The sequence below is a fragment of the Coffea eugenioides genome, chromosome 11, assembly GCF_003713205.1.
Source record: "Coffea eugenioides isolate CCC68of chromosome 11, Ceug_1.0, whole genome shotgun sequence".
NCBI lineage: Eukaryota > Viridiplantae > Streptophyta > Magnoliopsida > Gentianales > Rubiaceae > Coffea > Coffea eugenioides.
In genome coordinates, this window is record NC_040045.1 from 48321291 (window position 1) to 48344275 (window position 22985).

The 22985-nt window shown below is 37.6% G+C and overlaps 3 protein-coding genes across 4 annotated transcripts; 2 read left to right on the top strand and 1 right to left on the bottom strand.

Moving 5' to 3' along the window:
- Positions 1-176: 176 nt before the first annotated feature.
- Positions 177-10762, bottom strand: LOC113753814 (thyroid adenoma-associated protein homolog). Its single transcript, XM_027298063.1, has 4 exons — positions 7357-10762; positions 5620-5873; positions 4088-4684; positions 177-2776 (listed from the first exon to the last, which is right to left on the bottom strand). The coding sequence occupies exons 1-4, from the start codon at positions 10669-10671 to the stop codon at positions 334-336; spliced, it is 6609 nt and encodes a 2202-aa protein (XP_027153864.1). The 5' UTR covers positions 10672-10762; the 3' UTR covers positions 177-333.
- Positions 10763-12482: 1720 nt separating this feature from the next.
- Positions 12483-14853, top strand: LOC113753431 (transcription factor bHLH47-like). 2 transcript variants are annotated; one of them, XM_027297576.1, is made up of 5 exons: positions 12483-12579; positions 12915-13025; positions 13400-13518; positions 13842-13969; positions 14235-14853. In XM_027297576.1, the coding sequence occupies exons 2-5, from the start codon at positions 12973-12975 to the stop codon at positions 14649-14651; spliced, it is 717 nt and encodes a 238-aa protein (XP_027153377.1). In that variant the 5' UTR covers positions 12483-12579; positions 12915-12972; the 3' UTR covers positions 14652-14853. The 2 variants fall into 2 exon arrangements, with proteins under 2 accessions (XP_027153377.1, XP_027153378.1); XM_027297577.1 differs by lacking the exon at positions 12483-12579 and adding an exon at positions 12670-12702.
- Positions 14854-16185: 1332 nt separating this feature from the next.
- Positions 16186-18366, top strand: LOC113753094 (40S ribosomal protein S9-2-like). Its single transcript, XM_027297184.1, has 3 exons — positions 16186-16327; positions 16669-17050; positions 17928-18366. The coding sequence occupies exons 1-3, from the start codon at positions 16300-16302 to the stop codon at positions 18109-18111; spliced, it is 594 nt and encodes a 197-aa protein (XP_027152985.1). The 5' UTR covers positions 16186-16299; the 3' UTR covers positions 18112-18366.
- The last annotated feature ends 4619 nt before the right edge of the window (positions 18367-22985 follow it).

Genomic DNA, 22985 nt, shown 5'->3' on the forward strand with positions numbered 1-22985 from the left:
GGAAAATACTACTGTAGCACCTTTATTCGTGATTTAAATTAAAGAAGAAGAATGGTTGGGCAGTGTGTGTAGGAAATTTTACCCAAAAAAAAACAAAATTGGAAATCCGCCTTGAAATGGAGATGGCGCCGAGTAAAACAGAAAAATGCAGCAATAAAGAAATCCCTGTGTGTGTAATTAAGAGATATTCGCGGAAATTATAGAGTAAGTTATACATGTATTAGATATGTAGCAAACTCAAAAGGTCTCTACAACTTTGGGAGGCTCCTAACTCCCAAAAGATATGGCTGCGATCCCTTTGCGTACAGATCATGGAATTAGAATTACAAAAGATTATACTTCACACCTAAGGAGAAAATAAGGATTGAAACCTTCCCAGTCGGAAGAATTTCCTATCAAGCTTTTGTTCATATCACTAGCAGTTGCGCCGACCATTTTCTCATGTGAATCAATCACTAACAAATATAGGTTGCATATCATCGGGTTTCTAAGAAATGGACGCAGAGTCCTGCCAAGCACAGAAACTTCATCTAGCATGGACTTGCTCCTCTCTTTCTCCCCCTCAAAGATACAATTTGACAGGGCAAAGAAGGCTAGTAAATTTCCATACAAGGGTAAAAATGCATCCTTATGGTTACCGGCGCCACCAATCCAATCAACTTCCCGTCGGCCAATAGAGTCATTGGCAAATGATGTCAAGTAGTGGCAAAATCTCCTCCTCCAACCACGTAAAAGGTCCCTTACCCTGTGATTGTCAGAGGAGTTAGCTGCCCAAGATTTAGAAATTGGAAGCTTCTCCAAGTGAGAGCAACAAATCTGACAGATCAATAGCTTTTCTTCATGATGGTTATCAATCTCCTTGTCAAAAACACGTCTCACAAGGTCTCCTCTTGGCACAACACTGACCACAGAGTTTACAGCATTAAAAACATAATTGCAGAGACTATCAAAGTAGTCAATCCAGTGACCAAAGATTGAAGAGAGATGGTCAAAACTCATCTCAATAACCTTCTCCACTTGGCTGGGAACCAGTTCAACATTTTGACACGTTGTGGATGTAACACTCTTCTGAACATCAAGGGCAAGCTTCCTTCTGAGTTCCACATCTTCATCCTCCAAAAGTCTTACGCATGTCAACCATAGATTCAGAATCTTATGGCCATATATGTTCACAACCTCCTCTACTTTGAATTCTGAACTAGGATTTTCGCCTGGAATGCTGTTACTGAAGGCTAAAGAACCAACTATCTTTGCATGATCAAGTAAACCAGATGCAACTATTGATTCTGCAGCTGCGTTCCGCATATTTACAGGCTCTGATGCAGAACTGTGTAGTTGTATTAGTTCAACAAAATAATTGATGCAATCGTAAAACTTGGAGAGTCTCCCATCAAGATCATATCGGCTGGATATGGCTATCTCTTCCTTCTTCATGTTAGAGCAAACAAAGCTTGAGAATATGCTAGCAAACTGCTTTACACATATCCCCATGCAGCAGATGAGCACTTGTCGATTCTTTGAATGTCTAGTGACCTTGTACATGGACACTAACTTGTCCCAAAACCACCACAATGAACTGCGATCCACACCAATTGATCCAAGGCTGACATCTAGTTCACCTTTTTCTTCACATTCCAACATGTTCCACATGTAGATAATTTTAAGAATGTAATATGTGCATTTATGGTTATTCTCGGTCGCTAGAAGCTCCACTAGTTTTTTCTGGAGATCAATATTGTACAACAAATATGTCTTGATCTCATGAGAAGATGAATTGCCTCCTTCAATTTTTAATCCTGCTGATTTCAGAAATAAAACTAGCCACTTGAAAGTTGCAAGACGAACTTCGTATGATGTGTCAGACATGCAGCCTCTCAGCCTTTCCTGAAATCTTGAGAGAGCACTGTCCAAATCAGATACTCTTAACAAACTTGAAGCAGTTGAGGAACATGTTCCAGGCATCAAAATATCCTCTTCAGCAATTTCCTTAGACGTTTTGTATAAGCAATTGAAATATGACACTGCTGCTTGTTTGCGAAGTTCTACAATAGTTGGATCATGATATGACAATTTCTGAGGTTCTTCTAAATCCAAAAATTCTGAAGATAACTCCCATACGAGGTTCCAAATAGCAGCAATACTTCTGCTCATTTGACACGTTGTTGCAACACTGAGCATGTTATCCAGTACCCCAAGAAAGCAGCTATTCAGGATAGGGCAAGGGCAGAGTTGAAACTTACCAATCCATGAACGTATTGCAAGAATTTCAATCAGATCCTTCAGAATTGCATCTTTTTTGGAGGAATCAGCAAGGCATCTACAATTGTTATCGAGAAGCGTGTTCAACTGCAGCAGCATCCCATGAAGTGAATTAAAAGTATGGCAAGTACCATTTTGTGTGTCAATTGAGTTGGATGCATCAGAAGAGACATTCCTTGTGCAAGGTAACTCAGAGGCAATATTAAGCAGCACAATGGGCAATTTCTCATTCGATATCAGGCCCGTTAGAGCTCTGGAAGCAAGAATTCGGATACGGAAATTGCTTTGGACAGAGCACTTCCTGATGAATGGCAAGAATATGAAAGGGTCCAAACTGTCCCCAGCTTCACTTGTAACTGCTGAAGGTTTTAGCCGTGACAACAGAATCAGAATTGGGCACAAGCTTGGGTGCACAAGTTTTGCCAAATTAGATCCTTGTTGTCCAGAAGACCCATCCAAAAGCGACTCTGTTGCAATTTTAAGTTCATGAAATAGGAAAGAGTGCAGTGTAGGGTACCTGTAACAAAAAGCAAGCAATTAATGAGATATCTTAGGACATTGTAAGCAATTGTGTACAATCATATAGTCTTGATAATGGAACTGCAAAAATAGATTGCAATAATGGTTCAAGCTTGCGAAATTCTTTTTTGACTTTAATCTGCAACTCTTCAAAATAGGAAGAATTTAAAGATCAGTTAGCAGAACCAAAAATAAAAAGAGATAAAAAATCTATGGACCCTAGTAATGTAATTGGAATGCTCCAAATTAACTAAAAGGATGAAAGAAATACTCAAGACTTGTTCCAGCACTCACGCATCCACATGTAAAAGGTATAGGCACTAGATTAGCAATGCCAAATTCTAGTAATGGAAGAGAAGACATTAAAACCAGAAGGAACTAGGGATGCAAAAGTTCTATGCTGGAAATATCAACTAATTAACTTGTGAATGATAAAGGAAGATGCAATATGCAACATAAGAACCAACTGTTTCAAAAAAAACATGATTAAGACCGTGCTTTCATGTAATTGCATTAATCACTCTCTCTGTCTATCCTGGTTAACAATGCCAGCCAGAAGTATTTCAGAATACCACTTCTACCACTCAAAGCTCATGACTGTTTCAAGAATTTGATTTCAAAAATCAAGTTTCAGCAAAGGACTCATCTAACTCAGCAGATTGTATCCCCCAGTTTCCCTTGCCAACTACCCAAAACCAATCCCCACCCCCAAAAAGACGCACCAACTAGCCAAACAGAAAAACAGAAGTTACTGAAAACAACATGTTGCTAATTCAACACACTCCTTTCCCTGTCGACATCCGTAGGATCAGCATAAAATTAGGCAAAGAATGCAGGTATAATATTCCCACGAAATGGTAAGAGTATATACATTACTGCAATATCAAAAATCAAGTTTTTGACCAAGTTGCACACACAAAACATGCTTCTCTCCTGCACATACACAACTGCTAAGCAATTCCACTGGGTGACCAAAAAAACCATGCACATCATGGTTGATCATACAGTAATACACATAGGAAAAACTTTGACACCTTCACTTTTCCTCCATTGTGATATGAAGCATTTCAAAGATAACTATCAAACATGAAAAGATATACAAAGGATAACACAGAGTTTATTCAGATTCACAAGTATGTTGTTGAAATGAGTCTTGATTACACTTTTCAAGAGAAAATGTACCAAGACCACAAATTTAGTAGATAATCTAGCTGCTGGTTTCAACATGTAGACACAAAAGATTCGAAGGAGGCAGAAAAAAGTGTAACAGGACACATGAAGGCATAAAAGTCAAATTTTCAAAGCATACCTGTGAAAAAATTCAAGCCCTGTTAGAGCACGCCTTTCTGATTCTCGTTTCTGTACATTAAGGAATCCAATCATGCGACGAATCAAAGCACTATATGCAAGACAGGCACTATTCCGCACCTCCCAGTACGGCGAAGAGAAAGAGCGTATGGAATAAATCAAAGCCTCGGCTGAAAAGCCTGATGTATCAGTTGCCAGGTTGCTATCATTAAAAGCGGCTCTAAGGACATTGAATGCATGGACAGTTGGGACAACACCCTCATCCCGGATCTTTGAGATTTTCTCTTTTGCATCCATCCCAAGGGGCATAACGAATTGACCAACTTGACTTGAATTTGTCAAAAGGGCATCAGCTGAGTCATTAGTGCAGTTGCTTGCTTTAGTCTGTTCCAGTAAAGACTTGTTGGCTACATCTAACAGCCATCGCAGTGCCCTTGGCAGAAGTCTCTTTGGGGAACCCTCGGGCTCTGCAAGGAAGATAGCAGTAAATGCAGCTGGAATACCAGCACTTCTCCGCAGTAGGTCATCTACAGTTTGTCCCTTTGTCACTGTTCTTTCCATAAGTTGTTCCATCCAGGATTCTGTTAATTTGCAAAGTCTGTGACAAGAGAAGCAACATTATGCAATAGACTCAAAATGACCAACTTAAAGGATCCAAAAGTTGGCATAGGGGCAGAAACTTAAGACTGCTATTACAAGTAAATCCTATCCTGTTAAATCTCCATTAAGGTTGTTGTGAAGAAACAGCTCAAACAGCTTCCAACTCACATTTCAAACTTGAAAAAGTTAAGTTTTTTAACTTGTCAAACAAACAGGCAAGTTAAAAGCAAAGAAACAAGGAAGATCTTACAGATGCCAGTCATAGGTAGACAAGTAACAGACTAATAATCAGCCCTGTAGCCAAATAAAAGACCAAGTTTGTGGTAATTGTTACTGTGCCTAGGAACAAGATTAGGAATGTATAGCTAGCTGTGTACATTGAATGGCAAAACATTCAAAAAATAAAGGCACTCAAAAATATGCAATGGATATTAGCCTTGACAATAAGTAGCATCAAATACAGAAACACAACCTAAAGTTCGAAACTACTATACTAATGTATTTGTTCTGGCAAATGTCCTATACAAAACTGATTAAGGAAAACATATTATTTGATGGTCATAGATTTTTATTAACACTTACTTACCTCTATATCTTAATTAGCAAAGAAGCATGCATTAATTCTCAGTTCACAAGGAGTTCATTGACATTGAGAACAATTTTCCACAGGAGAGAGATAACTAATACTAAGCAGAATGGTCAACAAAAACCAAATAGTTCAATAAGGATGAGAACTCTTCAACCAAATTCGGCTTTTTAATTCATTTCATATTTCCACCATATTCCCTAGAATCAAAGTATTACAAAAGTAGCTCACAAGATGCCATGGGTTGTAGCAGTTAACAAAGAAAAATGACTCTTCTTGACATAATTAAACATGACACCACAAAGATTGATAACCGCAAAATACTTAGGAGAGCTCAATGAGCAAACCTCGGATTGTTCGAACAAAGTAAACGATTGCAAAGAGCAGTGAATCCAGCCCTTGTTTTATCAATTGCACCATTATGCTTCATTTTCAGAAGGACTTCCAAAAAGTGGCTTCCAATTGTCTCAAGTTGCTTCATATCAAGCACCCCATCAGACACTGATACATAATCACCATTGCCATCAAAAGCATTAGACTTTGATGCATCCACAGTAGGCAAAGGAATTTTCCGTATTATAGTTCCCAAAAGAAGACTTACCTGAAACAGCAAAATATATAGATAAGTGTTCTTATAGTCATTTATTTAAGGGTTATTATCACTTTACCCCCTTAACGTTTGGTGCCACTATCACTTTCCCCTTTAATGTTATCTTTTAGTCACTTTACCCCCAAAACTAACGGTCAAACTTAACGGAGTTTGTTAATTAAAGTGAAAAGACATGTTTAACCCTTAAAATTATTATTACCTTATCCCCATAAAATATAGTCTCATTATCAATTTACCCCTACAGTCATTGTTTAGGCAATTTATCCTACCATTAAACCAACTTAGCAAATTAAAAAACTTTAGAAGAAAATACCCTCCTCTTCGCATAATAAAAATAATAAAAAATTTAGAGTGACTCTTCTCCTTTTTAGTATCAAGAAAAAAGGTCAAACTATTAATTTCTTTCTTCTTGACAATCTTATTAATATTGAAAAAAAAATAGAAAGATGGAGAGGGGGAGAGGGAGAGAGAGAGAGAGAGAGCTCAATTCTTGTTTTAAAAATTACAAATAAGAAAGAATTAAATACTTTTATTATTTTAAAATTAGTTCACTTTTTTGTTTACCGCCAAATTCCAATCCTAATTTCGACAACTTTAAAGTAATACAATAATGTTAGACTTTTCTTTATTTTCTTTTTTTGCAAAATCTAATTTTTTGTCTCCTTCTTTCCTATCTCTTTTTATTTTTCTAGTATTAATAAATGTGAAAAAAAGAAATTTGAGAAAACCCTTTTTATTTTTATGTTTTTCAATCTCTTAAAGTGAAAAAAAAGGAAGAATAACCATTCCAACTTTTTTATTTTTAAGTATATATAAAAAAAAGGTTACTATATTTAAAAAATTTTCACCATACTAGTTAGATAACGATGAGGTAAAATGCCTACAAAATAATGTTAGGAACTAAAGTGATTGTATCACTATAATCTAAACAAATAAAGTGTTAATAATAATGTAGTAATGCTATAAAATAAAAGGGTATTTTTGTCCAAAATTTGAATTACTTATAGGGGTAAAGTAACTAAAAGATAATGTTAGGGGGTAAACTGATAGTAGTGATATAGTTTAAGGGGGTAAAGTGATAATAACCCTTTATTTATTGGGCATCTAACTATTCCAACTATAAAAATGGCAAAGTTTAGTCCTACCCCTTCTTTCCCAGAGTCAATGTTGAAGTAGATCTATTAAAGATTATTATGAAATATATAGACAAGAAAAGTTTTTCTGGTCATCTATTTATTGAGCATCTAGGTATTCCAATTATAGAAATGGCAAAGTTTAATTCTACCCCTTCTTTCCCACACTCAGTGTTGAAGTAGACCTATTGATTACTACTATGGAGATTCTATGACGCTTATTTGATGACCTTACATCAAAATAAGAACGAGTATCAGCAACAACAAGGGCAGTGACATTGCCAGTTTTATATGCATTTCCAGAACAAACAATATCAATGCAGAGAAAACTCCGAAAATACCTCTTTCATAGCAAGCCAGCAACCAACCATAACAATCTGTTCTGATGACCTGGCATCTTGCACAAGCTTCTCATTCTCCATCACATTTTCCACTGCAACCTTAGACATAACTTCCTTGTCAAAACGATCATCATCCACCATGTCCTCCATGTCTTCTGGCAAATGCCATGCATCTGCTGAGACTACCCATAGGGCGAGAGAGGTTATTCGCATAATTAATTCCAATAGCTTCTCCAATACAAGTTTCATCTCAGCAATACAGCACAAAACGGCTGTGGAATTCCAATCCAGTTCCTCAAATGTATATCGAAGAGTAAGCAGGACACCATGAACAAAGCTTTTCTTGCATGCTTCTGAAAGATCCTTCTCACCATCTTCCACAGTAATGAGCAACCAATCAACCAGCGACCTCACATATTCTACTGCAGGCGAGCGATGTGTAAGAATTTCAAGCCTGCGATCTGGCAGCTCTACCTGGCCATGACAAGAGACAAAATCAAGTGACAATTGAACACTCCAATTAAGCTCCAAGACATACTTTCTAAATATAAGACGTAAAGTCAGAGCTCCAGCATCACATTCTCTCACACGTGGACTGCAGACTAGCTTCTTTGCCCATATAATTGCTACTCGGATCTCATCTGGACTACAAATGCCAGGAAGCGGGGTAGGAAAATGCAGTAGAATACGAAACGAATTCTCTCTCAAACGATCCCAGCTATCAATAATCGATCCAACCAGTAGCAAGGCTGAATCAGCTAAAATAAAGCCCTTACTGTAAGGATACAGACTTGTTTCAGAAGAAAGAGCACAATGATTTTCTTTTGATGGTGGCATGACAGACCAGACATTCAACATTACCAATATAAGCTCCATGGCCATTATCTTCCTCTCATAAGGAGCAGAAGGGTAGCAAGAGAAGAAAAAAAAGTAACTCAACCACTTCATTAGATTAAACAGATCATCTGCCATTTCTACTACTATTTCTCTGGTTCCATTTCTGGATGCAACTCCAACGTTAGCTTCTGACCCATAAGGATACCAGTTTCCCTGCTTGTATTGTCTCTCCAAGGCAGTTCGAACACGAGAGAAAAACTTCCTAAACATACTGGTCCATTTCATCTGAAAAGCAGTAGAACAACATCTCATATTCAATGGCACAGCTTCCTTCAGCAGGCTAAGCTCCAAAGAGGATGGAAGGCTTGCTGTCTTTGGGTTTAAGAAAAGAAATTCTGCTGCATCTGTGCGAAGTGACTCATCAGTATGGCTAAGTGCCAAAACTAGCCATTTGACTGGGATCGTAACTTTAATTCCCCTGACACAGACAAACGAATGCATATCATATTTTCTATTATTCTCTGAAACTTCGAAAGATTCAGAAACATAATCAATGTCACCTTCAATCAAAGCAATCGAACGAGAAACCCTGAGCAAGGAAACCAAAATGGCCACTCGCTGTTCCAGCCCTAAATACATCTCTGTATAATGGAGCTCAGGATAAACTATTTCAGTGTCATCCTCAACCAGTTTAACACCAATAGAAGCAAGCATCGGAAATAATCCATCCACATCCAGTTCAAGCAATATCGGCAAAGCATAAGTATTCACGTTTGAGCGTAGCTTTGCAACTCCAGAAGCAAGCCCATACAAGAAAGGGGGCAAGCAATCACCTCGGTATTTAGCATAACCATTTTCAATACCATCACTACACCAACATTCCTCGCGCAAGCACTCAAGAAAGCACTTAAGAAATGTTGTGGCAGCACAGCAGACATCATCATCGACATAAGCCTTTGTTGTTTCGAATAGTATGTCAGGACTCATAGCTAGGATGGTTTTCGCTCCCAACCTCTTTGTCAGGGAAGCCAGAGGAACATACCTCCCCTTGCAGCGGGGTCCCAGGCAAAGAAGATCAGATGCAATCTCCCGCAGAAACAACTTAATTTTCTCACCACCCTCCGCCCAAAGAAGGCTAGCCTGAATGTCTAGGAAGAGGTCAAAAATCAGATGAACTTGTTTGACTGTCTGACTTAAGGGATCTTCCAAATTATTCCATACGGTCCTCAGTATTCTACGCCCCATTTGTTCAGATAGCGGATTATAAGATTCTGCAAAATCACCAATATTACTTTGCATTGATGTTTTAATCTGCTGAAAGCAGATCTGCATTACTGTTAACGCATGAAAATTAAAATGACTATCTGTAGGGTTCTCGCAATAGTTACACAGCTCAGGCAAAATGCTATCATAGAGTATGGTTTTTATCAGAGTACTATCCCCAGATGCGCTATCATTTTCGAAATCACAAGTCGACACAACAAAACTGGAACTAAGAACAGTTCTTGAAACTGCAGTAAGAATACCCCTAATCAAGCAAAGTCGACTGAGTGCTGTAAACTTGGAAATTTCATTGACCATATCCCCTTTATAGGGGATTTTGCTATTCACATCCTGAAATTTAATCTTACAACTAATGACGGAAGTCTGCATAAAAATGCCTTCCATGATAAACAAGCCGAGCTCTTCAGGACTGAGGCATACCTGCAGAGCCGCACAGAAACTCACCCCAGCCGCCACAAAACAGTCCCTTGAGAATGCCAGCGACTTCAAAATGCTCAAAACAGTCACAAAAACCATTGCTAAAAAGCCATCCTGACGTTCACCTCCATCAGAGAACTTGGTGGGAAAACGCTGAAGCAAGTAATATATGCAAGAAAGAGCCTCCTGACACTGCTCCATGACGAGAGGTGAAGGCCTAGACCAATCATTGGTCTCTGAAACCACGGCATCCAACCCAGAAACCACATCCAAACCCACCAAAACCGCACATTCCTCCACAACCTCAACTAAATATCCCAACTTGGGGGTGCTCATCATAGACAACGCCGCCCGCGAAACGGAGAACCTCTTTCCCTTCCCATTCCCATCTCCACCTCCATACTCCTCACAAAGTTGCCGAAAGCAGTCTTTCAGAAGACCATGAAAGTGCTTCGCTTTTGCCAGACCAGAAGCTAAAGTTCTGTGCAAAGGCAACGAGTTCTCGAAGAAAAGAATTTCCAAGTAGAATTTCGAGGCAAGAACACTTGTGGCAGCGTCGGCGTTTGGATTTGAGAGCAAGTCAGTGAAAGCTGAAACTACGTTCTTGGCGTGTTCGACTTGGGAATAGGTGGAGTTAAGAGAGGAGAGGTGTTTGAGTTGGGAAAAGAAGGGTAGAGAAGGTGTTTGATTTAATGCGTCAATGAAGTAAGGAGGGAAGACGACGGAGCTGTAAGTGTAGCGGTGGCGATGCTGAATGGCTCTCCATTTGGCGGACATGTTTTAGTCTTGACGGGGAATCAAATTGGATAATAGAGTTGTATTCTTCCCAAGTTCACCCTGCTTTATATTTGTATTGCAGTTTGCAGGACGGCGGGGGAGGCTTCAGCTTAGTCACGGCGGGGAGGCGTCGCATTCTTGCTAGGGTATTTGACATTCCATTTTGCCAAAGTGAAAAGGTCCCAAGAATGAATATCGAGCCAAACGACGACGTACTATGAGAGAGATTCTTCAAACGGGCACTGTTTGAAGATTCTTTTATGGTCAACGAGGAGTCTCGCTCTCGAAACTCGCAAGGCATGCATGAGGCATGGTGAAGTAATAAAATACGCACAGTTTAGCAAGACTGCTTCATTTGCCTGCAAATATTGCAGACCCAAATCCCAAAAAAAAAATGTGCCAGCCTCTCCTGATTATCCATCATGAATGGCAAATGTATAATCGTATCAAGGTTCGAACCTTGTCTCCTACAAAAATTGTCACAATATGTGACGATTTTCATTGACCAGTTTCGATGGAGTTTCTATTCACATCGAGTCCCCTCCCCCTCCCCCTAGAATAGGTTAGTTTAGATTATAGGAATTCCATCGTATCGACAAAAAAAAAAAAAGTATAATCGTGTCTATTCAATCTGTGTCGCCCATTTAATTATTGAATCTCATTTTCTGTACTATTCTCTTCTTTTGTGTGAAAACATACACTAATTAATGAGAAACCAGCCTTTAGCCTGATGGCATCATCAAAACATTAAAAACTTGATGCAGGTGGGAGGTCAAGATTCACCAATTGCTACACTAAGTAGCTCTGTTTAAAAAATTCAGATGGGTCCGGTGATGGTTCAGTTTCATTCAAATTATCTTTGGTCTCTTCAGTCCTTTCCCTTCTTTTAGAATGTGTTATGCAACAGTTATCGTCTCGCAAAAAAATACACTAATTAATGAAAAGCATGTCTTTTTGAGGAATTAATTTGATGCAAGAATGTATGGGCTTTGTTTGGATGGAGCATTATTTCAAATAATTATTTGGAATAATTACTGTAGCACTTTTTTGTGTATGTGAGATAAAAAAGTGATTGAGAATATAAAAATGTGTTTATGATGCAAGCGAAAAATTTTTTTGAAAAAATTTAGTATCCAAACATGTTTTTTTGGAAAAATTTTAGTTTGGAGTATTTACAAGTTACACCGTTTCTGTTGACAAGGGTTTTATACATGGATATCATGTCCAATCAAAACGCATCTCAACGATGCATACAGCGTCAATATATAGAAAAGACTTAATTGATATGATGTTATCAAATCACTTCAAATACACAGAGCAAAAGTCGAAGGTTGATATTTACAGGGGCTTGATGAATGCAGTTCATTGCAGCAATTAAAATTCTCCATAGTGAACTGAATCAATGCTCGAAAAGATTGACCTTGCAAAATTATACGGTGGGCTTCACCTCTATTGAGTCTATTCACATCAACAGGAGAAGAGGCTTGCCGTGCCAAGTGAAATTAATCAATTACTCCTGCACAAAAGAGTTCATATGATCTCGAACTTGACTTGGGGTGAAATATGTAAAGCAAATTTGATTTCCGAACAAGTAGTAGCAGCAGCTACTGGAAAGAAAAAAAAAACTCATTCTTTACCGTACACCATGCCTTGGGAGAGTGTCCTTTGCATTTTCGTCAAAATTCAACTCATGAAGGAAAAACTTATAAACAAGAAGTCAAGTAGCAAGGCCATCATCGTCAAAGACAATTGAGACAAAGCTTACGTGGTCGGGTTGGACCGCATGTAAGATGAAGGTGGCAGCCACACGCCGTCGCGTGGAGAGGCGACTCCATCCCCTGTTTCTACCGTGCAACTCCGCCAATAATTTGCTTGCCCTCTCTCTTTCATTCTCCACTCAACCACAAGGTACGTGTGTGCTGTTTGTCCGATAAAATTAAAACCTACGTTCAACTATTCTTGCATTTTCTTTCTTTGTTTTTTTTTTTTTTTTTTTTTTTTTCCCATGATCCGACGACTTTTAGAAAAAATGTAATTTTTTATATTTGCCGTGTTTATTATCAATTATACTTTAATACTTCTAAAGACTGAAACCTGTTTATAGTAATTACTTATGTATCGGCTGACTTTCCCTATACTTATTTTTTCTGTTACTTAGTTGAAGTTTTTGCTCTTGTTTCTGTTTTCTGCTGCATTATCTTGGTTTTTTTTTTTTGCTTCTGTATTGTTTGGGTTTATAGCAGGTTATAAAAAAAGGTTAAAGGCTATTGAATTGGGTTTAAGTGACCTAGAGACCAGAGTATGGCTTCAGAAACTGCTATTCCAGACGGTGACGAGGGCAATGCAGTCCATAGGTTTGTTTCCTTTAGCACTTTTGTTCTCATTTATGTATGATTTAACTACCTACCCCGTCAAATTTTTTGGGGCAATCATTAGCTTTTTGTATCATGAGTCCTTTTTCCACCTTAGTTCTTGAGTCAGAAATAGCATTGCTTAGAATGATTGGGCTGCCTTGACATAGATCTGGGAAAGCTTGTTGAGTTGCACCAGAGAAGGTGCATTTTTACTGTGACAATTGCATTCTATGGAACCGTAAGCATAATATTATGAGGTTCCCCGATATTTATGCAATTGTCATTCAGAATCCAAGTGACTGTTATCTTTCTGGGAGGATGTGGAACCTGTTGACCTCATTTTTGTGGATCTTTCTTGAAACAATTTGCATCAGGCATTCCTCCAGCAAAAAGAAGCAGGGGAAACCTTCTAAAAGAATTCATAAAGCAGAGAGGGAGAAGAAGAAACGTGACCACATGAACGTCCTATTTGTAGAGCTCAGGAAAGCTATTGGTATAATTCTCCTTCCTCCTGTCTTAGGTCTAAATTCTGTAATGTTGTGCTTGGTGTATAGCATAACCGACGTCTTTGATTGTGTTTGGATAGGAGATTATTTGAAATATTATTTGGAATAATTACTGTAGCACTTTTTGTGATGTGACGTATGTGAGATAAAAAGATGATTAGGAAGATAAAAATCTGTGTTAGAAATTGTGTTTGTGACGCAAACAAATAATTTGGAGCCAAATACTATTTGGCTATGTTAGTTTCTTCATTACAAACTTACTAGGATTCTCAACTTCCCTTTAATTACAGGTTCCTGTCTTTTTATGCAGAACCAGCTCAGCTGTCCAGTGGAAAGGCCTGCATTGTGAATGATACCATTCGACTGCTTAAGGATCTACTTGCTCAGGTTTACAGTCTCAAAAAGGATAATGCTGCTCTTTTATCCGAATCTCATTATGTGAGCTCCTTCAAACTGAGCTTGCTTTTGCTTAATCTGAAATCCATTTCTATTCACTTTACAGAACTGATGCAATTCGATGACTGAGTTAATCTTGCACGCTTATGAATTTGTATTGCTTTCTTGGTTACTTTTAAGCACCATGATAAATTTTTTGAGCAAATTTTTTTTTTTATTTCTACTGTGTTTGTGAATGGCAACGTGGGGATTCCAGATGGCAATCATATTTGTTTGATGACGTTAATGTTTCATGATTACCAAACAGGTCGCTGTTGAGAAGAATGAGCTCATTGAAGAAAACTCCGCTCTCAAATCTCAGGTGGAGAAGCTTCAGAGTGAGATCACAGAGAGGACTCAATCCCAGTCGTCAGTGAACTTAAATATTTGGCCTTCACAAAGCCCCATTGCTGCTTCAGAACTGCAAGAAGATAGTTTGAGACTGCCTTCCACTGATCACCAACTACTATCATCTTCGGTTGTTGCTCCCATCTTTGTTGTGCCTTTACATCATGATTCTCCTATTTACCACAAAGGATCCCAAAATGATACAGCGGAAGATTTTCAATGCAATGCTTCTCTCTCCAATGTGAAGAAACCGCGTCCTCGCTATCCATCACCTTCAGATTCATGGCCATCTCAAATACTTGACGAACAGCTAAATGGACGTGAGATTACTCAGTAGTGATAGTGTTAGCTCTGGCACCAGCGGCAGCTGAGATCTGGAACTTAATTAGTAGTGAGTAGCATGTCTCATTGTAAATACTGATGTTTCTTGAATTCTATGTCTGAGACGATCTTTTTGTAAGTTGTAAGCCTGTCTGTAATGGATCTGAATCTTAGTCTGCCATAATAGATGTGTGGAATGCCATGTTTTGTGAGTAAAACTGTACACAATAACAGATGAAAATTCTAGCGAGGTTGATCTTAGATGATCAAAATGTGCACTCAAAACAAAAAATAAAAGGTTAATGATATTGCACCTGGTCTATTCGAGCTGAAGAATTTGGTGGGCGGTAAGCCTAGAGGATTACATGATATTGGGGATATTCTCTGTTAAACTAAGTAATACTGGAAGATAGCTACCCTTTGTTTAAAAAAAAGGTCGTTCCCGTTTTCATTGAATTAAGTAGGACGGTACGAAGTTATCAACAACTAACAGTAGTGACATTTTCACAATTCATGCATAAATATGATATTGAATGAAAATGTAGCTTACCATAGCATGTTTCACATCGATAATGTACAAAAAATATACCTTCTTCGTATCATCTTTTTTTTTTGTTTTTTGGGTGGGATTGAAGACTACTTGTTTATATGAAAATGTTATTTTCATGTTATTTTAGCCTTACCACCACCAAACTCTTCAAGAAATGATCCTTCAAAAAACCTTAAGCGCTCCTTCCCCTCTTTTACATTAGATACAGTGTAAGGAGTGCTTTTGATTTTTTAAGGAGTGCTAATATCATTTCCCTACTCTGAGCTGGAAAAAAGAAATTTATCAAGAACTAGGAGTTGACATTAGATTTGTAGTACTACAATAAAAATATTGTAGTGCTAATATTGTAGTGTCATCTCCTTCCCCTCAGGGGAACAAATGTATTGTTGTGTTCTACACGCCTTTGCTTAATTGTTTACACAGCTAAGATGTATATTGAGACACTAAAAATTAAACATGATCAATATATAGTTTAAAGAAACATGTGCAAACTTGCAAAGGTTACGGTACACAGACGATCCCTTGAAAAAAAAAATGTAGCTTACCATAGCATGTTTCACATCGATAATTTTTTTTTTTTTATTCGAATGAAGACTTTGTTTTGCACAACAAAAAAAATGAAGACTTTGCCTATAAGGGAAAAGTTTATGGGCAAAAGTTTAATGGAAAACCAGAACAAATACATTATGGTTTTCTTACAAGGAAAAAAAAGTGCATTAGTAGTTCACTAGTTAATGTCTCAACAGTTGATTTCGAATTGCATTTATGAGACAAAATATTTTACCATTTCAAAAACCAGATAATAAGATGGGCCAAGCCATGTTGTAGTTTATTCTGATAATTAATAGTTCCTACACTGTTAACAGCCAGTACAAAATTGTATTATTATGGATCGGGCTTGGTGACATGGGCTGCAGCCCAATAGGCCTAAAATAAAATAAGCCAGGAAATCTTTCAGCTTTATGCTAGGGTTTGTGGGATTGGCCTCCGAAGTGAATACTGAAATATATAACGAGGAATCCAACCAATAGCAGAGTTGTCTGGCTGTGTCTTCCTCGGTTTCACTTCCACTGCCACTGACGACGGCGAGCAATCCCCCGGCCCAGTAGCAGCCATGGTTCACGTCAGTTTCTATCGCAACTGTATGATCTCTCACTGTACCGAACTCTCTTTCTTTTTGATCGCGCATGTTATTGATGCGTTTCATAACTGTGATCTGCCCTATGCTTGTATAGCACTTCTCTTAACTAGATCATATCTTGATATATGATACGTATGACCCTTTCTCTCTTATTCTGCGAATTTTTTTGGGTTTTTTTATTTTACTGATGCTGTTCAATGTGGTTCTTGTCTGCATAGCTTTTGAGTGATGCAATTTTTGAGATATTTTTTATTGGATTAATCTTTTCTGCTTAGTTCATTTGGAGTGGATTGTTTTTCAGATTTGTTTAATAGGATACATATTTCTCCCCTCGTATCTTAGATGGGAAGACCTTCAAAAAGCCTCGGCGTCCATATGAGAAGGAGCGTTTGGATGCTGAGTTGAGGCTTGTTGGAGAATATGGACTCAGATGCAAGAGGGAGCTTTGGAGGGTCCAGTATGCATTGAGCCGTATTCGTAATAATGCTAGAATGCTTCTAACTCTTGATGAGAAAGACCCTCGTCGTATCTTTGAGGGTGAAGCCCTCTTGCGCAGGATGAACAGGTATGGACTTTTGGAAGAGAGTCAAAACAAGCTCGATTATGTCTTGGCTCTGACTGTGGAGAACTTTCTTGAACGCCGCCTGCAAACACTCGTCTTCAAGACAGGCATGGCCAAGTCAATTCACCATGCTCGCGTGCTCATTAGACAGAGGCACATCAGGTATATACACAGCTCACGAGTACTTCGTCAAATTGGATAAGTGTGTTTTATATCTCTTCATTTGACTATCGATGCTGGAAGATTGCCTTAATGTTGCTTAGGTGTCTTTTGTACCTTCACATGTGAATCCAGAAGTTGGAAAGGCTTATTTGATATTGCTCAGTGATTTTGGAAAGACTTTAGTTAATGAGAAATGCTTCTAATGAGTTTTTGATTTATGAGGTATAAAAGAATGCTAATGCCCTTTGCATTGCTATATACACTTGTTATCCTTCAGTGCTTCTGCTTGTGGGCAATTTGGATATATAATAAGACATTTTGGGTAATAATTATATCTCCAGAATGATGGATAATTATAAGGTTTGAGAGTTCTGAGCCTGCCACATGCTCATGAAGTCAGTTCTATTGGAAAGGTATGGAGCAAGGATTGCTGAACACCTGAAAGAAAATTTTCCAAAATGAATTAAGTTAACCTTGTCGAACTATTGTACCATAAATGTACAGTGCTTTTGTAATCTGAGGTTGTGTGTGTGGATAATCATGCATGGAGGTTCTTTTTGGTCTAGTTCAGTTAATTTCTTCATATTAGAGGTTAGACTAGGTGCTCCTTGTTGAGGTTGCTTTTTCTGTGACTGAAAAGCTAATCCAAAAGCAGTTTGTCTAACTTGGCCTGTATAAAATTGACAATGGAAGATTCAGGAACTCAAATATGCCTCTTTTGGTTTATAAATTTGCGTAAGTTCAATATCAGTGTTTTAATTTTGTGTCTTTTGGTTTTACAAATTTGCTCAAGGCTCCTGGATTTTTGGGTTATAGACTTGCATTATTAGGAAGCATATGGTAAAATGCTACATACTGATTCGTTTAATTCTGTCAGGGTTGGAAGGCAGGTAGTTAATGTTCCTTCATTTTTGGTGAGAGTTGATTCCCAGAAGCACATTGACTTTTCAATCACCAGTCCATTTGGTGGCGGGCGTGCTGGAAGAGTCAAGCGTAAGAACCAGAAGGCAGCTGCAAAGAAAGCTGCTGGTGGTGATGGTGATGAAGAAGATGAAGAGTGAGCCATTTCGTGTTAGATGCCTTCTTTCTTTTACCCTCCAGAAGATAGCCATTACATTTACATCTGACTGCTATTTGGAATTTTGTCTTATTAGATTTTTCAGAATCTAGTTTTGCTTCTTAGTAACGTGGATTATTATTATTGTGGTTATGCTATCGATTCATTCAGTGTGATCCAGGCTGGAGTGGGTGCTTTTCCACCCTACCTTTTCATTTTTTTTAGGTGTATGTCTCGTTGTTTCTGCGTTTCATCTTCAGTTATGGGTCTTTTAACTTTTAAGCGTGCAGCTTGTTTTTCTCGTCCTGAAAGGTGATCAGATATTAGGTATTCCAACTCCCTCTCCCAGGCTTCCCTCCCGCGAAGGAGAAACTTTTTCAGTATTCATCAACAAAAGCAAATCAAGCGAAGCCTGGAATTAGAACTCGAATTCGATTTCTAATGGTGTAGCAATACACTTTTTGAAATAATGGTGAACTAGCAGAAAAGGAATCCTTGAGTAGATAAGTAAGGAGTTTTCTCATGTACGTTCGTATCTGTGTTGAGAGAAAAACGGCTTTTCTGAAAGGGCGCAAGATAAATCCAAGGGACAGTTTTTTGGTTAAATTATGTACTCCATTTATTTATGGGCAATATATTTTTATGCTCCGATAATATATATATATATATATATATATATATATACAAATGGGTGTGAATGTGTGTCATGTAATTCAATTTTAAATTTAAAATTCACATTTTGCATAAGTAGCATATGTTTATGTTTGTTTCTATAAGAGCGAGTTTAACTGTGAATTAGAGGAGGTTTAAGTTTTTGCATTGCAATAAAAATTTGAAAACCGTACAATAATGCTTTTCTTGGTCTAGAGGTAAATTCTTCCTCCTCTGGTCTCCTTTAACCCAGTTGAGTATGAGATAGGGTAAGTACGAGTTATCACATATAGATATCCTCCATTCACAAAAATAAATAAAAAAATGAATGGCGCGGGTCTTGTTTGAGTCCTATGAGGACGTTGACATGCGATAAATACCCGATGTGGCAACTCACGTTGGTTGGCGTACGGCGATGATTTTGTGATACGATGATATGTGAGTTTAACACGTGTAATGTGAAGACTACAAACTCCTACCCTCCCAGGACCCAGCCCAAAATATAGGCCCATCTCCTACAGATGTCTGCGTCTCTTGAAATTGAGAGAAGAAGTTGAAGCCTAATCCAGCTTAATATTTCACGCAGGCCACTAATGGTCTCTTCTGAGACTCCCAAGTCCTAACCCAAACGGGAAGGGTGTCCACTCACTGTCCAATACTCTTCCAAGGGTGAATGCATGAGAATTGAGATTAGGCTCGCTGGCCACGATCCCTCGCGCTCTTAATTACGTGCCACGTGGACTGAGTACTTCCTAATCCTCGCCTTGTCGCGCTGCTAAGTGCTATCCCAAGGGGCACGTGAGAATCGTGATTTACTAATTTCAAAAAATAAAATGGATGGGGCTTGTCTTATTGTACACGTACGTCAAGGAACATCCCAAGGCCCCCTACACATCAAATATATTATGGGGTATCAATATCACACGGTACATAGCCATTAGTGCCTGACTAAATTAATACCTTTTTTTTAACTACTAGTAGTAATATCTAAACAGACCTGGTGCTTAACCGCATGGATCGTTTAGAAAAAAAAAAATGCATGGATCAGTGAGTGTCCTCAATTGCAGAAGTTTCTGGAGTTGAAAATAGCTTCTGCTTTTTACTTGAATAAAATGTTTTCGATTTCAGATGCAAGGAGAGCATTTGCAACTGTTAGTGTTTGACAAATATCAAAATCCAAAATTATTAATTTCATCTATTTATGGCTTAATATTTTTTTCACTTTCTAAAATGCACAGGTCTTGTCATTGATATAGACAAAATACTCGAAACCATGTAGTTTTTTATTAGGAATACAAACAAGTCGAACTTGATCGAGTAGTTTAAGAGTTTATTCGATCAAAATTTGAGTTCGAATTCGTATTTGCCTGAATTCGAGTTTGAGTTTGAGCATTTCAAACTATTTGACAAATCGCGCTCAAATTTAATATGTGAAATGAGAAAGATATGGCGGTTAATTGAGCTATTCGAAGTTTACATAGTATTTTTTTTGAATTTTTTATTTATTAAGATGAAGTGTCTATTTTATCTCTTATTTAAAATTATATAAAATATAAATTTATATTTCTTAGATTTGATTAAGCTCAATTAAACTCGTAATAAGTTCGATTGTTGTTGATAAGCATGAGTTCGAGTTCGAATTCAAGTAATGCAAAATAAAAACAAATTTGAACTCAATCCAAACTCTTTGTCTTAAGTCCAGCTTCAAGTACTCCTTTGCTAGTCTTGATAATATCAGTAGTATTAAATTTCCCCATGCGACGCAAACACGTGATGTATGAAGATGCTTTTTTAACCGTCCGAGACACTTGGCCGAGCGAAGGAACATGCAGAGCATAATACTGACCAAAAATCATATGAATAGTAATGGCATCGAGCGGACCATCCTCCGCAAGTGAACACCATCAACACCACATACACACGCAGATGCATCCGAACAACGCCGCTATTTGGTATTCCTCCACCTAACCCACACGTCCCCTCCCTCACACCTAACAGTTAACAGCAGCCTCAGGAGTTCCAGTTTTGTAGTATAATTTTAAATTAGTACATGTAATTTTTGTAACTTCTAATATACTAACAATTTGGATGTGAATTTAAATTGATCAACTTAAACAACTAAATTGACGATTTTATTAAAATTGTACACGAGTAACAATAAGAATTACACAAATTGCTTCGATTCAACCTTTAAAGCTCCTTCTATTCGAGACATACCCTTCTATCATATATATATATATATAGGATAATTCTAGAAACCTCCCATAAGATTTTTGATAACTGCACGTGGCTCCCTTAAGGTGTCAAAAATTACACCTACCTCTCTTATCCATTTAAAATGACAATACTAATCTTAATATTTTAATAAAACTCTCTTGTTGCCATGTTTATACAATGGATGGATTTCATAATTTTTTTCTTTTTTTCTTCTTATTCATTTCTCTTATATTTCATTAGAAGTATAGAAGAACTATCAACGTTGTCGCTAAATTTATTTAGATTAAACGTTAAACCAGTAATTTTTTTGATGACTTTTTATATCATCCATTTTTTTTAGCTCTTTTTTTTGTATCAAAATCAAGAATAAATCAACAATAATTAAAAATAAATGGCCAAAAATCACTACCAAACTATGGTAGTTCCATTACTAAACTACTACATAAACTTTTATTTTTAAAAAATAGTCCATAAACATAAAAAACACAAAATAATACTTTCTTCTCTATCTTAAAAATAATCTATATTCCCAATAAAGCACTATAAAAAATATATATATTTGATGCTCTTTTTTTTTTTAAATAATTGTGTCAAATTACTTTACAACTATTTAGAAGAATGAATTGAACTTTATAAGATAAGGGCATATTAAGGTATTCATTAAATTTTTGACCTTATTTTAAGGTTTGGTTACCAAAGTGTCAAATCAAGGGAGGTAAGTGTAATTTTTAAAACTTCAAGTGAACTAAGTGAAATATTTAGAAACCTCAAGGGAGGTTTCAGAAATTATCCCTACATATATAAACACATTAGGTACGTCAGTGTTGCGTAAGATACACTTAAATACACACACACACATATATATATATATATATATATATATATATATATATATATATATATACCAGAGACTGGAAGAGAAGAAGAAGGCAGGAGCAGGGGTGACATCAGAAGAGCGGCATAGTTTTGTTGCTTGTGAGAGCGTTGCCGTGCATGCCGAAAATTTGCTTTTAACTAATTATGCAGTAATATTGATCAGAGTTAAGGACTAGTAAATATATATATTCATGAGAAGAGGATGATGATGGTCAAGAGGACGGTTTGCCGTGTTGGAGGAGAGTTGGTGGACGCAGGTCAGGAGGGCGTGGGTTCATCGTCGGAGGAGATGGACTGTTCGCCTAGATCAGTTCTGCTTCCCATAACCAAAAATAGAATATATAATCATATAGCAGGGAGTCATAGTAGTAGCAGTAGTAGTAGTAATAGGTACGGGACGACCACCACCACCACCACATCCAGAAACAACGTTGGAGACGGATTCAGTTTGCTGCATAGCCAGATAAGGAGGATCAGAGATGAGGATTCCCACATAGGAGAGGACATTCATGCGGATGTGCTTCTTAACCTGTTTGGTTGTTCTGATGATGATAATAATAATAATAAGAAGCACGAGGTTGGCGTTGTGATGGAGCTGTCGAAGCGGCCAGCAGCCTTGCCGGCTTCACCTCTCAGTACTGGAAACAATAGTACTTCTGCCGTCCGTCCAGGCTGCTGACTAAATCAAAACTTTAGCTTTATGATGTCTGGTAAGGTTTGTTTTCTTTCCCTGACTTTGGTGCCTGATTTTGTTTCACCCTCCTCTGCCTCATCTTAATCGTTTGTTTTATCTGACAATTTCTTGTTCTTTTCACATAAGATTTTTTTAGACAGAAAACCAAAACCTTGGACGAATCCGCGGTTTCGCGGGTTGCTTTCACCATCTAATGATCTGGACCAATAGCCTGCTTGAATTTTCAATTGATTAATTAATGAATGTCAGGTTAATCATTACTTTCTAGCTTCCCTTTAACAAATCATCATCAAGAAGGTTTAAATAAAAACTCAATAATCTCTTCTTAACTCCTCCTGAGAAGAGGCCCAACATTTCTTCAAACATCCCCAGCTGCTAGCTAGCTAGCATAATCTTTTTTTCTTGTCTTATCTTGAGTAAATCAATGATGATTTTGTGCT